Here is a 14815-nt window from a genome sequence, read left to right as displayed (position 1 = left end):
TTCGAACCACCCCTTTACTGGTTGTGCGGGCAGTAAAACCCTTTTCCGAAAACTTCCCTTTAAGGGGAACTATGAGGTAGGATTTACGCCAAAAAAAATTATTTTTTTTTTAAATTTTCTCTTTTGGGCATTTTATCAATTTTTAAAAATTAATCGCGGGTATTCTTTAGTGGCTTCAAACCGAATAAAATCTGTAATGGATTTTTTTTTGTCATAAATTTCATCTCTCCCTTTGGGTTTTCCCCCAATTTCATAGAATTAACATTTATTCAGCTTTCATATATAACAAACGATTCTAAATAAAAAAAACATGCATCTTTTCCCTATCAGACAAAAAAACAATTCCCCCGCAACGAAATGGAAGGGGCATCCCAAGGGGGAAAATGGTCGGATTTCCCCTTTAGAAAAATTACTTGTAACCAAAAAAGCCAAAAATTTGGGATTTTAAGTCTATCAAATTTGCAAAGACTATAAATTTTGAAATGCGGGAATGGAATCTGTAATGGATTTATAATCCGCGTTTACAAACCATCCATCTTATTCGAGATCCACGGGGGTCCCTTTCGTCTCAAATAAAAATTCGGAACATTTCATGGGATCGGATAGGGAATTTGTCCGAACATTTTTGTCACCGAGTAGCAGATGATATTAATTCCACAATATTTCTGCATAACACATATCCTGATCGTGCAAAAATATTAATCTATGAAAAATTAGCAGAAAATCCTTTAATTCTTGCAGAAAAACTGCACGATTTTACAAAAATGCCTCGTTATCAGTACGTCATGCGGTATATAGCTAAGTTGACAATGGGCGGTCACAAAAGTTACAGGCAGTTCGGAAGTCTTCGGGCAAATTCGACAAAAGCCGCGTACGGTTGGCGGGATACGATCATGTCCGATCACGTGCAGACAATTGATGAAAACTGTGCAAGCGTCTATGACTCAATAGGTTACCAAAAGTTAGTTTCCGAAGAACATGTACGGAATCATAACTTACTGACATTAGAGGCCCCGACTTCTTCATTATTTTTCTAATCAAGTTGCCAAGATGTGTGGCGATTGCATAGCAAATGCGTGGGGAGCCATTCCCAGATTATGTCAATTTCTGTTTCAAGAAACGTACCTAAATGCCCAAAATATAGTATCTATATTTATATCAACATTTCAAGCGCCTTACAGTCAAGATTTAGTAAATGTATATAACTTTTATTGGTCATAATGATTTTGGCATGTTATATGGCTCATAATATAAACAAATGGTTGTACATAGCGGCTCAGGTTATATTACAAACAACCGTTTATTTTGTCATATAACCTATCAAGATTCTTTATAACTAATTTATAATACAGCACACTTCCCTTTTTTGAAGACAACATAAAATTACTATAAAAAATATTTTTACAACTGTGCATATTTATAGTTTATATGAAAATTACAGTTACCCAATGAACAGCGATCTTACAAAAGGAAGTATTATAAATTTATATACATGTGCATGTATCAATACACATGACAGTGTCCGTAAAATTGTTTTTCCAGTATACATTATGTTAAGCTATGTTATAATAGTGAATTGCATATTTTTTATGATTTTTAGAAATGACTTCATTCATGAATTACAATTGTTACACATGGAACATAATATATATTATGTCCAAGAATACACAAAAAACTGTGATCCAGGCAAAAAGCTATAAACTTTCTTTGAATGGATATGAATCTGATTCATTAATGTTACTGTATTTGTGGGAGTTAAGTGAGGTTGAGAGTTGGGTATGATTGATTGATTTAGATATTAAGTGGGGTATGTAATATTAAGTGGGGTACCTGATATTAAGTGGATCACCTAATATTAAGCTGGGACACATGGTATTAAGTGGGGTCACCTGATATTGATAGGACACCTAAGGAGTGCAACTAACCTTTAATAAGCAAGCAGGATAACTTCCCACAGTAAAAACAACCTTACCAAATAACTGCTTTTTGAATACAATGTAAAATAATAGGCTCTAGTAAATAATAAATTTTGATAAAAAAGGCCTACTGATTAAAATTTTAAAACAAAACCTTTCTGTATAAACTATTTTTTTAAATAACTTAAACATACATAACCATATATCTCAAATATTTTTAGATAGGCTAATTCACATTTTTTTAAAGTCTAAAATAAAACTAAATAATCTAGACAAATTACATATAACGTTTATATAAGTTAAAACTATTTATTTCATGCTTTCCAGTGTTTTATTGTAATATATCAGATGATTATATTCTGATAAACCACTAGTGAAATTTATAAAATATAATTTTCACTGTAGCCGGACTATATCTGAATGCGGATGAACAGAAAATCATAACTAAATGGAATAACAGGCAGAAATAAATGCCGTCATACGTAAATTTTTCCTCTTTAGGAAAAGAAATTCAATGTCATCATAGATCATGTTAGAAATTTAACAAAATTAGAGAAATTCAACGGAACTAGATTTCAAAACTGATGATGTGACGTCATGATATAATGACGTCACAAATGTGAATGCGCGACATTACACGGCAAAATCAGTAAAAAATTACTTAAAATCACTGAAAAAGCATAAAATAAAAAGAAAATTTATTTGTTTTACATATAAGATTGAAATATATTTCATTCGTGAACACCAGCTATTATATTTTCACTCGTGGCTACGCCACTTGTGAAAATATTGCATCTGGTGTTCACTCAGTGAAATTATATTTCAATCTTACATGCAAAAACAAACAAATATCCTCTATATATTCAGCATTTTATTTTACATTTTAACTATCCTCAACACTGGCAGGTGCTCTCATTAAGATTTTCTCTACACTTCTGTATAAACACTTTATAAACACTTTATGAATGTTAATCACATGTCAGTCAAACATCAACATAAACATAATGAAGTAAATCATATCTTGTCATACAATGACAGCATTATTCCCTAGCTGTTTAACTTGTAATGCCCTGTATCCTAAAATAACTAAATTTTTAAAACCTATGCGTTGAATATTTAAACAGTATCAAAAATATTTCTGCATCCCTTCCCCCTCCCCCAATTTTTCGGGGTTTTTTTTCAACCAAAAATTACTTTATAATGCCCTTTTTTTTGCTAAATTTATTCTCTGAAAATTTAAAAATTTTTCAGGGTTTTTTTCTACAAAACATTAATATCCTGATTTAACTTGTAATTGCCCTGTATCCTAAAATAACTAAACCTATGCAATTTCTTAAATAGCATTCACTCCATCTGTTTCAAAATATGACAGTTTGTTATTTCATCAGTATCAAACATCATTCTGCTATCCCCTTCCCTCACACCCATTATTTAGGTGTGTTTTTTATCAATCAATACTATTACTTTATAATGCCCTTTTTATCCTAAATTTATTCTCTAAAGTTCAAAATCTATTCAGGTTTCTTTCATACAAAACATTAATATACTTGGATAACAGTATGTCTCTCTGCCCCAAACCTCACACCCATAATAATTCAAAGTTTACTATCTATCAATGCCTAAGGGAATGCATCTCAAAATTTTTTCTTAGGTGTGTTTTTTTGGGGGGGATACATGTATAAAATGTAGTACATGCAATATTACATATAGATTGTCATTAGATTGTCATATTAGATAATACAAGAATATGTCATATAACAGTTACTACACCAAATCAACCTTTAAAATATTCCTGTTTTAAGGAATATCTATTTTGCAAACAAGAGGTATTTTTAGACAGATTTGTTAATGCCTAGCCAATTCATTTTTGTTGTTTCTTTTGTTACACCCCTTACAACGTTATTTGCTAAATAATGGACTTGACTTTCTGAGTATTGTTATTATAAGGGATTACACCATCAAAATGTTAATATTGACCAGTTAACAGTAACAAGTTCTAGCCAGACCACACCTATTTACATCGCAGTAAATACATACCAACTTAAATTTATATCTATAGCACAAACAAGCATAGACAAGCTAATGTGTATGTCAATAGTCAAAAATTTAATTTATTTTTTCATTTACCCATACTATGCTTTATATCTTAAAAAAGGACTTTCATTCATCTTTCAGTCTTGACAAAAGCATTAGTTATTTTCAGGGAAAATCTAAAAAAATCAGTACAGACTGAATACTGGGAACAGTGCAGCCCATAATAAGATGTCACATAATGTACCGACGGACCTTGGTCTGCACTGATGGCATGTGTTGAAGCAACGTAAAACTTCAATCATCTTATTTAGACACATTATACAAATATTTCTTCTACTTATCAAACAATTTTCTAAATTGTCATCAAAAAATAAAAAATTTAGCATGAATGAAGAGTTGAGCTGTATTTAAACTGTGTTTAAAATTGAAATTTGCTCATATCTCCTTTTATATGTATCTTATGTACATGTTTATCTTTTTTCTGTGAAAAATTTATCATGAAAATAAACATTTAAAAAACACTCAGTATTTTGCTCTTTTGTTAACCGTATACCTGTTCCTATGAATATTTTCTAAATTTTGTGACAGAGACCTGCAAATACATCTGGAAATATCCAGCCCTATTGGAGATTTTGAAAACTTGGATTTAAAGGTAATCCTTTTCACTGTAGACATGCTTGACCATTTTCAGTACTTGATAGTGAAATAAGAACACACCTTTAGCCTTTAAACTTTTTGGTAAAATAGAAAATTAAAAAAGAAGGTGATTTATACTGAAAAATCAATCATTCATTGCATATAACATGTAAATCATTACTTGAATTGTTAATATTTTCACTTTTCTTAAAAATCTTAGTGCATTTTTTTCTTAAAGTTGATTTTCTTGAAAGCATGCAGCTTTAATTAATGTTTGTTAATATTAATTATTATAAGAATAACCTAATCATTTTCTAAAATCCATTTGTAGATACAAAATTAAACAAGCTATTGTATGAATTTACAACCTGACATTTAATACAACACCAAGGATGTTTATCAATCTAAACAAGAATAAATTACCTTTGTGTTTTTGCAACTTGGGCCTTGAATTTTGAAATTTTTAACAACAATATTTTTTAAATTAGGATAATGATACATTTAATTCATTCACAATTTTATGAGATATTTTAACTTCAAACACAATACTGATGGTTTTCTTTCATATTTGTTTGACGAGTTTCCCAAAGATTTAATAGTTTTTTAATTTAAAGTCATCTATTTAGAACTTTGAATTACAAATGTATATGAACAATACTTTTATGTGTCGAATTTTAAAAAGGTATACTATGTTAAAATTTGAAATTAGAAAATATTGATAATTGCCACACAGTCACTTTGTAAATACATAAATAGAATAAACATGTTTTGGCTTCACTATAGGTGGTAAGTAACGGTGCTATAAAAATCTGTGAGTTGGAAGACAGACAGAAGGGACAACATACCAGCCACAGTTTGATCTTTAACTGATGACATTAAAATCTAAATATACATAAACCATAGTCGTTAAATAAGTAGAATATCTGTCTATACTTAAACAAAAACGTTAACAGAATATGGTATCAAAAGTTATCACAGATAAGTAAAACAAATGCTGTGACTATTTTATTAAGTAACCAATTTGTTCAAATTCTGAGATAAAACTGTAACCCGTTGTACAATTCTATCTTTATCAGCACTGTCTAAATACTGCCCAAATCTTTGCATGAACTTATCCGGATGCCATCTGATTTGCTGATCACGTAAATACTTCTTATATCCTACTTCTGTTCTATCCATTCCCTCGAACAAAACTGTCATATCATTTTCCTGACCTTTAGTACACGGCCATGGAATATCATCAAATCCTAACATGTGTATAGAATCACAATCCAGCAATTTCCTGTAACGTTGCTCATATTTCATTCTCTTCTTCAAAACATCCATCTCTTTATCCTTTTGTCGATTCTCCTCATATTTCTTTCTCATTTTGGCTCTAGCGTTTTTCAACTCCTCATCTTCTGGCTGACCACTGTCGGAATGTTTACGTTTAGAGTTTTTCCTGCCAGTCTCGGTCCTTTGATATTGCTGACTTTGGGCTCGTTTGCGCGCATAAAATTCCTCCCGTATTCTATCTGCCCAGTCATTGTAAGTTTCATTTTCTGTTTCGTAACTCATAAAATCTGTAAAACGAAAGACGTCCAGATTAACCTTTGACCTACTGAATTCTCTAAATGGACTCGACTAGCTTCCAATTTTGGAAGTATCCATTATTAATTATAGGGATGAAAATTTAAAAGTTGTCAATAGCATAGAGCCTGATCAGACAGACTGGCAAGGGCTTACAATTATACCTTTATACATCATAATCTACACAACAAATGCAAATATTTTAGTATTAACTATAACTGTAATAAAATAAATAAATTCTACAATACCACGAATTGATTTGAAGATTTTTTGATAGGTTGAATTATATGACCAGCACTGGTAAAAAATAAACAATTTTATAACAAGGGGACACCCAAAGGATTTAAAATGTAAACATTAACTCTACCATGGGGCTTTTAAAAAAGATTTTTTTAAAGTTTTTACATACACAATAGTAAAAACAAAACCCCGGGGCCGGGCCATTTTTTATCTCAGGGCCCTTTTTATTTAACAACTTTAAAAGCCAACCTAATTTAGAATGATGTTTCATCCAAAAATATTCTAATACTCTACTAGGGTTTTTTCAAAAAAATGATTTAAATTTTCTTGCCTTATACACCACAATAAAAAACCAAAGGGATCTCCCTCCCAATTTTGAACCGGCCATTTCTTTTTTGAACCAACCTTTGTGACCTCATAAAATTTGCTCTACCTTAAAATCTTCATTTTCTGGCTAATTGGTTTTTTTAAAAGTTTTCCTGAGTTTGCTAAAACCTATGGCTCTTTGCGCCAAAACCCGGGCGCAATTGCCCCAGGGCTTTTTTTGAACCCAAACTTGGGTAACAAACCTAATTAAACCTTTGATCTAAATTTCTTAGCCTAGCTCTTTTGATTCAAAAAAATTTTTAATTTTAAATAATGCATAAAAAGGAAAATAATGACCAGGGGGGCGGGCCAAATTTCCCCCTTTTATAACAAAATTTAACAACCAAAGAAAATTTTAGTATTCTTAACTTAATTTTAAAAAGTTTTTTAAAAGAAGATTTTTTAATGGGTTTGATTATATGCCACATGGGAAAATAAAAGTTAGATTTACCTCCTTCTCCCTCGGGCGGCGGTTAAACATTTTTTGACCTTCAGGCGGCTTTTATTTGGATGAAAACTTTAAATTCCGTTGATATTGGGTTCTTCATCTAAATATCATGTTTATTCTTTTTCTGAAAAAAAAGTTTTTTGTTTTTTTTCTTTGGGGTTGGACATCTATAAACCCCAGGAGGCCGGCAACTTTACTTTTGAAACCCAGGGCTTTTATTTGAAAAAGGGCATTGGTAGACATGAGTCAGTAAGATGTATTTAAATATTATAAATCTGAAAGGTGCTATGGTTTTTTAAAAGAAAAACCTAATGTTAAAGTTGTTTTTTCTTCCCTGGCACATCGCAAGTTCCCCCTCATGGTTAATTTCTTTGCCCCAATTTTCCCTGAAAACCAACAAAAAGCTTCCTTTTAATTAAAAGAAATTTTATTTTAAACTCAAATTTTGTCTTTAAAGTAAAATTTAAACACGGCCCCAAGAAACGAAAACCCCTTTTGAAAAAACAAAAAAACTCCCCTGTAATTTTTAAATATAAAAAATATTTCCCCTGTATATGAACAATACATAACTTGTCTCCTCTGTCTTTCAAACATTCAAAACTTATCTACCTGAACATAAAACACAACAAAACTTTTGTCTACCTGTACATTAAACATTCAAAACTTGTCTCCCTTTACTAGATAAACATACATGACTTGTCTCCTTTTATTAGATAAACATACAACACTGTTCTCCTCTTTTTTTAAAACATACAAAACTTATCTCCTCTGTATGTATTTAAATATAAACTAGAACTCCGTGAGTCGGATGTGTCGCCTTGTGAACAATATAGTTTAGGAGAAATGGCCAGGACAAAAATGAAAATTGAAAATCAACAAAGGGCAATAATTTACAAAATAAGAAATGCAGAGTATCAGTTTCTGTGCACTGCACTTCTTATCAATAAGATCTATCATCCTATGAAGTTTCAAGTCTAAAGCTTTTATAATTTATGAGAAATGGCCTGGACAAAAATAAAGTATGAAAATTAACAAAGGGCAATAACTCAAAAAATAAGAAATGCAGAGTACCAGTTCTTGAGCACTGCACTTCTTCTTAATGAGATCTATTATCCTATGAAGTTTCATGTCCATAGATTTTATACTTTAGGAGAAATGGCCTGGACAAAAATAAAGTATGAAAATTAACAAAGGGCAATAACTCAAAAAATAAGAAATGCAGAGTACCAGTTCTTGTGCACTGCACTTCTTTTTAATGAGATCTATCATCCTATGAAGTTTCAAGTCCATAGCTTTTATAATTTAGGAGAAATGGCCTGGACAAATATAAAGTATGAAAATTAACAAAGGGCAATAACTCAATAAATAAGAGGTGCAGAGTTGCGGTTCTTGTGCACTGCACTTCGGGTCATTATAAGAAGCATGCATACCAAGTTTGAAGTCAATCGGACTTATAATGACTGACTTATGCTCTGGACAAGATTAAGGGGACGCCGACATCGACAACGACGACGACAACTACACTGCCGACAAAAGTAACCCCTATATGTCGCCTTTTTCAAGGCGACACAAAAATATCTTCTTTGTATATAAAAATAGAAAACTTGTCTCACCTGGTCTATAAAACATACAAAAAATGAAGCAGGATTTTTTTTACAATGGGAAAAATTCATGAAATTTGACAATACGAAGAATGTAACAATGCATTAATGAGGAAAAGTAGGAAAATTTATTTAAAAATGTCAGTGACATTGACCAAATCATGCCGAAATAATACTCAAGGCCTTATGTAATAGTCCATATAATATATAAATATTTCAAACATCCCCAAAAAATGATAAGACAATGAAGGCAAAACTGTATACTAGAACAAAGTGATATGTGATAAATGGGAGGGAAACCATATACTCGGACAACAAAAAATTCTGAATGTGTAAAAGCTGTATGCACCTCATTTCCTTTAGCTGATTCCCTCTTCTGTACTAATGTGTGAAGCAGACTTCTACAAGTTTCTCCAGCTTTATTCCTCATGTCCAGGGAACCAGGGAATCGTTCAATCAATGGAAGTATCATCTCTGTATAACCTGAAATAAATTTCACTCATCTGTCAGACCATTCATTCTTGCAAAAACACTATTTGCTGGTACTTCTTACTCTGCGATGATTGACAAACCAGACTCTTAAATTACTGTTGCCTCCTTTATTTTCTTTTACTTAACTTGCGTAAAACTTTTTTACTTTATAGCCTTATGTGAGGTCACATGGTGTTATTTTGATCTATCATCCTGGAAATGAATATATCACCAAGTCTTTTTGTGTGTGCAAAATTAACCAGTGGCAAGTAATCTATTTAGACTTAAGAAAAAGTAATGTTCTAGTTCTCTCCCCTGGTCACAATCAAAGAATGGCCTTCATAAAAAAGGGGAAAAAAAAACCCATTAAAATGTTGGTTTCGGTTATATTAAAAAAAAAATAAACATTTATATTTTTCTAATTAAAATTAAACAATTGATTTCCAAGTTAAAAAGGGCAATACATTACACAAAATTTAGCATTTACGGGTAAAAAAATTTACTGGCAAAAATGGTCATGAAAGGGTTTTAAAAATTTTGTGTACCATTTCTTGCTATTACAAACACTTGTTACTTCAGATCACTGTACCTTTCTTTGGAGTCTATGTATCACGCAGTTGACTGGCTTATACAGTTTATAATAATGCAAATAAATTTCTCAAATTCAACAGGCTTTATCTACTGTGTAGAATTGAAGCGTGCATAAATAACAATGTTTTCATACATCATAGACAGTTACCTACGTGTTTGCATAAAATTTATTATTGTGTTTTGTTATTTTATAGCATATTCCTCAATCCAAATGTCAATACATCAAAAAATAGAAGAATTACAATGCAATGATGATGACTTTATGAATTACTTTTTATTGAGCAGTGTTTGCAAAGCTATTTATGGCCTGACATAACCTTTTATTACTCCATTGGCGCATGTTTTGCAAAAGCGTCTTTGAAAACATTTTTAATTTACTGGATTTTCTTATTAACTTGTCATCAAAAACAATTAGCATCATGAATTACTTTTTATTGAGCAGCATTTGCAAAGCTATTTATTGCCTGACATAACCTTTTTTTACTTCACAGGCGCCTGTTTCCAAAAAGCTTCTTTGAAAACATTTTTAAATTTCTGAATTTTCTTATTAACATGTCATCAAAAACAATTAGCACCACCCCTCATATTTCTCTCATTAAGTCTATATTCTCATGTATCTCCTGCCAGCAACATGTATAAATGATAATTCTTCATGTACTTACATTGCGTAGTAAGTGCCGATTCTCCTTCCTCTTCGAGACGTAGAGCTCGGTCAAGTGCCAGGTGGAGAGGTGTGTTCATGCTGCTATCCTGTACTATACAATACACACCCTCGGATATCAGGTACCTGAAAAATATATATAGAATATTCAAGTTTTTTCTATAATAAATCATAGATTTTAATTTCAACAAGTGAGATTAAAATAAATATTTCATGAGTGGCGGTAGCCACGAGTGAAAGATTATAAATTTCATACCACTAGATGAAAATAAATCCTGTATTTATAGAAAAAAATAAATCCTGTATTTATAGAAAATAACTTGAATTTTCTGTTTATTATACACATTTTTTTCTTATTTGGCATTATAAATTCAAAGACTTCCCCTTTGTGTATAGGCTGAATGAAAAAGAAAATAGTTCAACAAGACACCAGTGAAAATAGGGAAAATATGTTTCACTGCAGTGAAAAATAAATTTTTACAGTGAAGATAAAGAAAATGAAAATATGCATTTTATTTCATCAATATTTTATTGAAAAGTATATAATAAATCCCTTATAGATTTTTGATATACACACTTGTACTTTGAAGCAGCTTTCATACAGGTGTCTTAGAAAAAACAACCATAATTATTAGATTTGCACAATTCAATGTTTTAATTTTAAAGGAAAGTGTTCAACAATTTTTTAAAATATTTCATTTTCAAGACAAATTCTAGGCTAATTAGGTATCAAACAAAACTCATTTGTTTAATTTATAAAATGAACCACCTAGAATATAACCATATTAAGGAAAAACTTTAACCAGGAATTTTCTGAGTTCTTCAAGTATGTAAATATAACATGAGCTTTCAACAAGACTCTCAGTACTTAAAATAGTGAAGGGACATAACTCTTTAAAATGGTTACTAAGAGTTATGCAACCTGCACCAATCATGTTAATTAATCACAGAAAAAACCCCAATTAATTCCCTTCAGTAGTTTTAGAGATACCATAATGCAGGCAACACTGACACTAGGTGAGTACAATAACTCTTGATCCTTTTCTACAAATAACTGAGCTAAAAAACAACCTTCAACAACTTTTTGTCAAAGATTTCATTTTCTTCACCTAGAAATTCATTTAGATGAGTACTTAAAAAATGAAAAAAAAATGCTCACTTCATTGTTGCACCAGATCCATATTTACAGCAGTAATGTAGGAGATTTCTTCCCTTGTTCAAAGTTACGTCACACAACTGTATGTGATGTTTCTTTACATATGTCCTCAATCTACGTGGCCTGTCCTCCTCAATGTACCTCTTCATCTTCGATACTGATTTACTAGAACTCATTCCACTAAAACAAGGTCACCTGAAACATGTAAATTCATTGATATAAAACAAGACTGAAGAACTGCTTGCAAGACTGGGTGCTCGACTATTGTCAATGCTTGATAGTAAAACAAGAGCCTATACTATATAATGAAGGAATAAACAAAGAGGAAGATTTTACTTTTAATATTTCACATATATATGACTCTTGGATTTTGACAATTTTAACACAATTTTAATTTAATCCACAAAAAAGACATATTTCATTCCAAATTCAAGCCATAGTTACCATATCAGGGCTTTTTTCCTTCTATAGCAGGGGCCATTATAGGGCTGTTTCCCATAAGAAAAATTATTTAAAATCATGCAGTTTATTTACATCAAGTTTTTTCTTCCCCATTTGCAAATATACCGTGTAATTTTACCCCCAAATTCAGGGCAGGGCTACTCCCTTACCTGTGAAAAAAAGCCCTGCATATGAGGTCTTGGAAAATTACCTTTACTTATAATGCAAAAAAAAGTGAATATACTATATAGATCAGAAGTTTTGAAGATTTAATATTGTACGTCATACAACTTAAACCAAAAAATTTCTAAGTAAAAAAAATTATTTTTTTTAATTCAAAAAAGCCAAAATCATAGAGTTCGATATTACACTCCATTTGGTGAAGTCCACAGAACTATGTACAGATAGTACCGGAGAACAGCGTTTAGCTAGGTTTTCCAATTCTTGAATGGTTTTGCAAGCAAAAACTTAAACAGGAATTTTCTAATTTCACAAAGGGCCTAAGACCCTGCTTGGATGTTAGCACTGCAGTAGCCCGGACTAGATTTCATTTCATTCTGTCAAAGTCGCACGATAGCTCAATTTAAGAGTCCTGTCTACATCCCCACGAGGGGTGTGATATTAACAGAAGATAGATAATATATAGATATAAGATAATAATTAGGCTACTGGTAGACTTAAAAATCTGTCCTCAGCTGTATGATTTTACCCAATATTCCGATATACTTGTCTGCAAGACCAACCGATACTACAATCAATAGCACAATATCAAAAGTGTGCCGAGTTGGTATAGGGCCGAGTTGACTCTTTGCCAAATATTTCTTATAAGGCCAAATAAAAAAATATGTTCCCTGAACAAGACATATCCCCGTACTGCCATTTTCCGATCAGCTAACAGATTTTTCTACAATTACTGATAGTGAAATTATAAAAAAGAAATTTCTCTTACATTTCTGTAAATATCATCATTTCAGCTAATAAATGCAAAACTTTTTAAAATTTTACCTGAATTATTATTAAGTATCGAAGACAAACCATTACTGATCCATTTTCCTGTTCTTCAAAATTTCACTGCCACTTTTCAATCAGTTAGCAAAATATATACTGTCCCTCATAAAAAATGTCATACAATGTTAAAATATAACCAGTTATGAATCTTTAAGAAATTTTTACAAACTCAACTTCAGATTAATGATAATTAACAATTTTAACCTATTTATAATGCTATTTTTCATAAAATTTCAATCTTGATACCTATTTGCAGTAGTAAAGCTCTCACAATTGGGGTATATGGATGCATGTACATCTCAATTTGCATAACAGAAAAAGCATGTTCTTGTGAAAATATTTTGATCTTAGTGAGTATAAGTGACAGCATGGAGAGAATGTTTTTCCTTGGTTAAGTGACTGTTACTTTACTGACGTATTACCTTAATTAAGAATTATGCGGTAAAATATGAACATTTCACTATCAGGTCTAGGATTTCATGATATTTACGGACAGTCTGTAAATTTTTGGACGATCCATAATTTTACAGATTTTCTTATCTGTAAATTTACAGACATTTAGTAAGAAAATAGTAGAGGCTGCATTAAAATTTAAAACCGCAGGTTAAAATGAATAAGGTTAGGTATTATATGATTAAATGTAGCAGTATGTTAAGATTCAGAACAGTTAGATGACTTTCAATTTTCATTTTTTACAAAAATTTCAAAATCATCATTCAAAGATGAAACTCACCCCATTACCTCTGTAAATTTATATAAACAATCAATAAAACAACTTGTCTAAAGTTGCGGATTTTATTGTAAAACTAAAAACAGCAAATTTCAATTGAATATCTGTAAATTTATGGATTGAAAAATCTTTAAATTTCTAGACTGTCTATAAATTAACGGACAGTCCATAAATATCATGAAATCCTAGACCTGATTATATAGCTTTTGAAGTGCAGTATACATTATGACTAATGAAAGTGAAACAGTTGTCCAACTTAATATCCATTTCTGCAGACTGACAAAAAACTGAGTCTGTATCACAAATATTTTTTAGAAAATTAATGCGATTTGTAACTGGGTAAATTAAGGATTAGTTGAAAATGTTTATTTTACATATTTTGAACTAATTATAAATTACTGGTATTTTGTTTTTATCACCATAAGCACAGGAACTTGAAATTCTATCACTATTAACGATAATATGCAAAATATACCCCTATTTTTATAGTATATAGGGGGTATATTTGGATATTATAATTAATATTGGTTATTTGATAGAATTTCAAGTTCCTGTGCCATTAGTGACATTGTTGCAGTGATAAATATAGTCAAGGTAAACACAAGATGTGCTTACAGTTTGGTTACATGACAAATAAGGTCAAAAGTAAAGAATTTCTAGGGATGATTGAAAAGTGGTTGTGATTGAAGACTGGCTATGTGGGTATTTTTTATTTTGGCCTAAAACTTGAATATTTAAGTTTCTATATCAAAATCACTGATCACTTCTAGAGTTAGGATTTTAAAATATGGATCTTCTTAAAATGCACCAAAATAAACTATAAACGGACACAAGTTACATTGATGAGTAAATGTCTGTCTGTCTATATTTTTCGCCTTTTTGATTTTGTCTGCTAGCTAGACGTTTGCATGGATAAACACCGTGAGTATCCGAAATAACTCAAACTA

General features: G+C 31.0%; 2 protein-coding genes across 2 annotated transcripts; one reads left to right on the top strand and one right to left on the bottom strand.

Moving 5' to 3' along the window:
- Positions 1 to 518: 518 nt before the first annotated feature.
- LOC132749463 (carbohydrate sulfotransferase 1-like) lies at positions 519 to 2056 on the top strand (the record flags this gene model as incomplete). The annotated part of the gene is made up of 1 exon (XM_060739209.1): positions 519 to 2056. A coding segment is annotated over one exon (519 nt), but the record flags the coding sequence as incomplete, so codon positions are not given.
- A 3180-nt stretch (positions 2057 to 5236) lies between these two features.
- On the bottom strand, positions 5237 to 13566 carry LOC132749462 (NF-kappa-B inhibitor-like protein 1). Its single transcript, XM_060739208.1, has 5 exons — positions 13136 to 13566; positions 11693 to 11884; positions 10487 to 10659; positions 9111 to 9293; positions 5237 to 6148 (listed from the first exon to the last, which is right to left on the bottom strand). The coding sequence occupies exons 2-5, from the start codon at positions 11863 to 11865 to the stop codon at positions 5595 to 5597; spliced, it is 1083 nt and encodes a 360-aa protein (XP_060595191.1). The 5' UTR covers positions 11866 to 11884; positions 13136 to 13566; the 3' UTR covers positions 5237 to 5594.
- Between the last annotated feature and the right edge of the window lie 1249 nt (positions 13567 to 14815).

This window comes from Ruditapes philippinarum, unplaced genomic scaffold (assembly GCF_026571515.1).
Source record: "Ruditapes philippinarum isolate M1 unplaced genomic scaffold, ASM2657151v2 ctg671_1_1_1_1, whole genome shotgun sequence".
NCBI lineage: Eukaryota > Metazoa > Mollusca > Bivalvia > Venerida > Veneridae > Ruditapes > Ruditapes philippinarum.
Note: the sequence above shows the minus strand (reverse complement) of the source record. Positions and strands in the feature narration are given on the sequence as shown.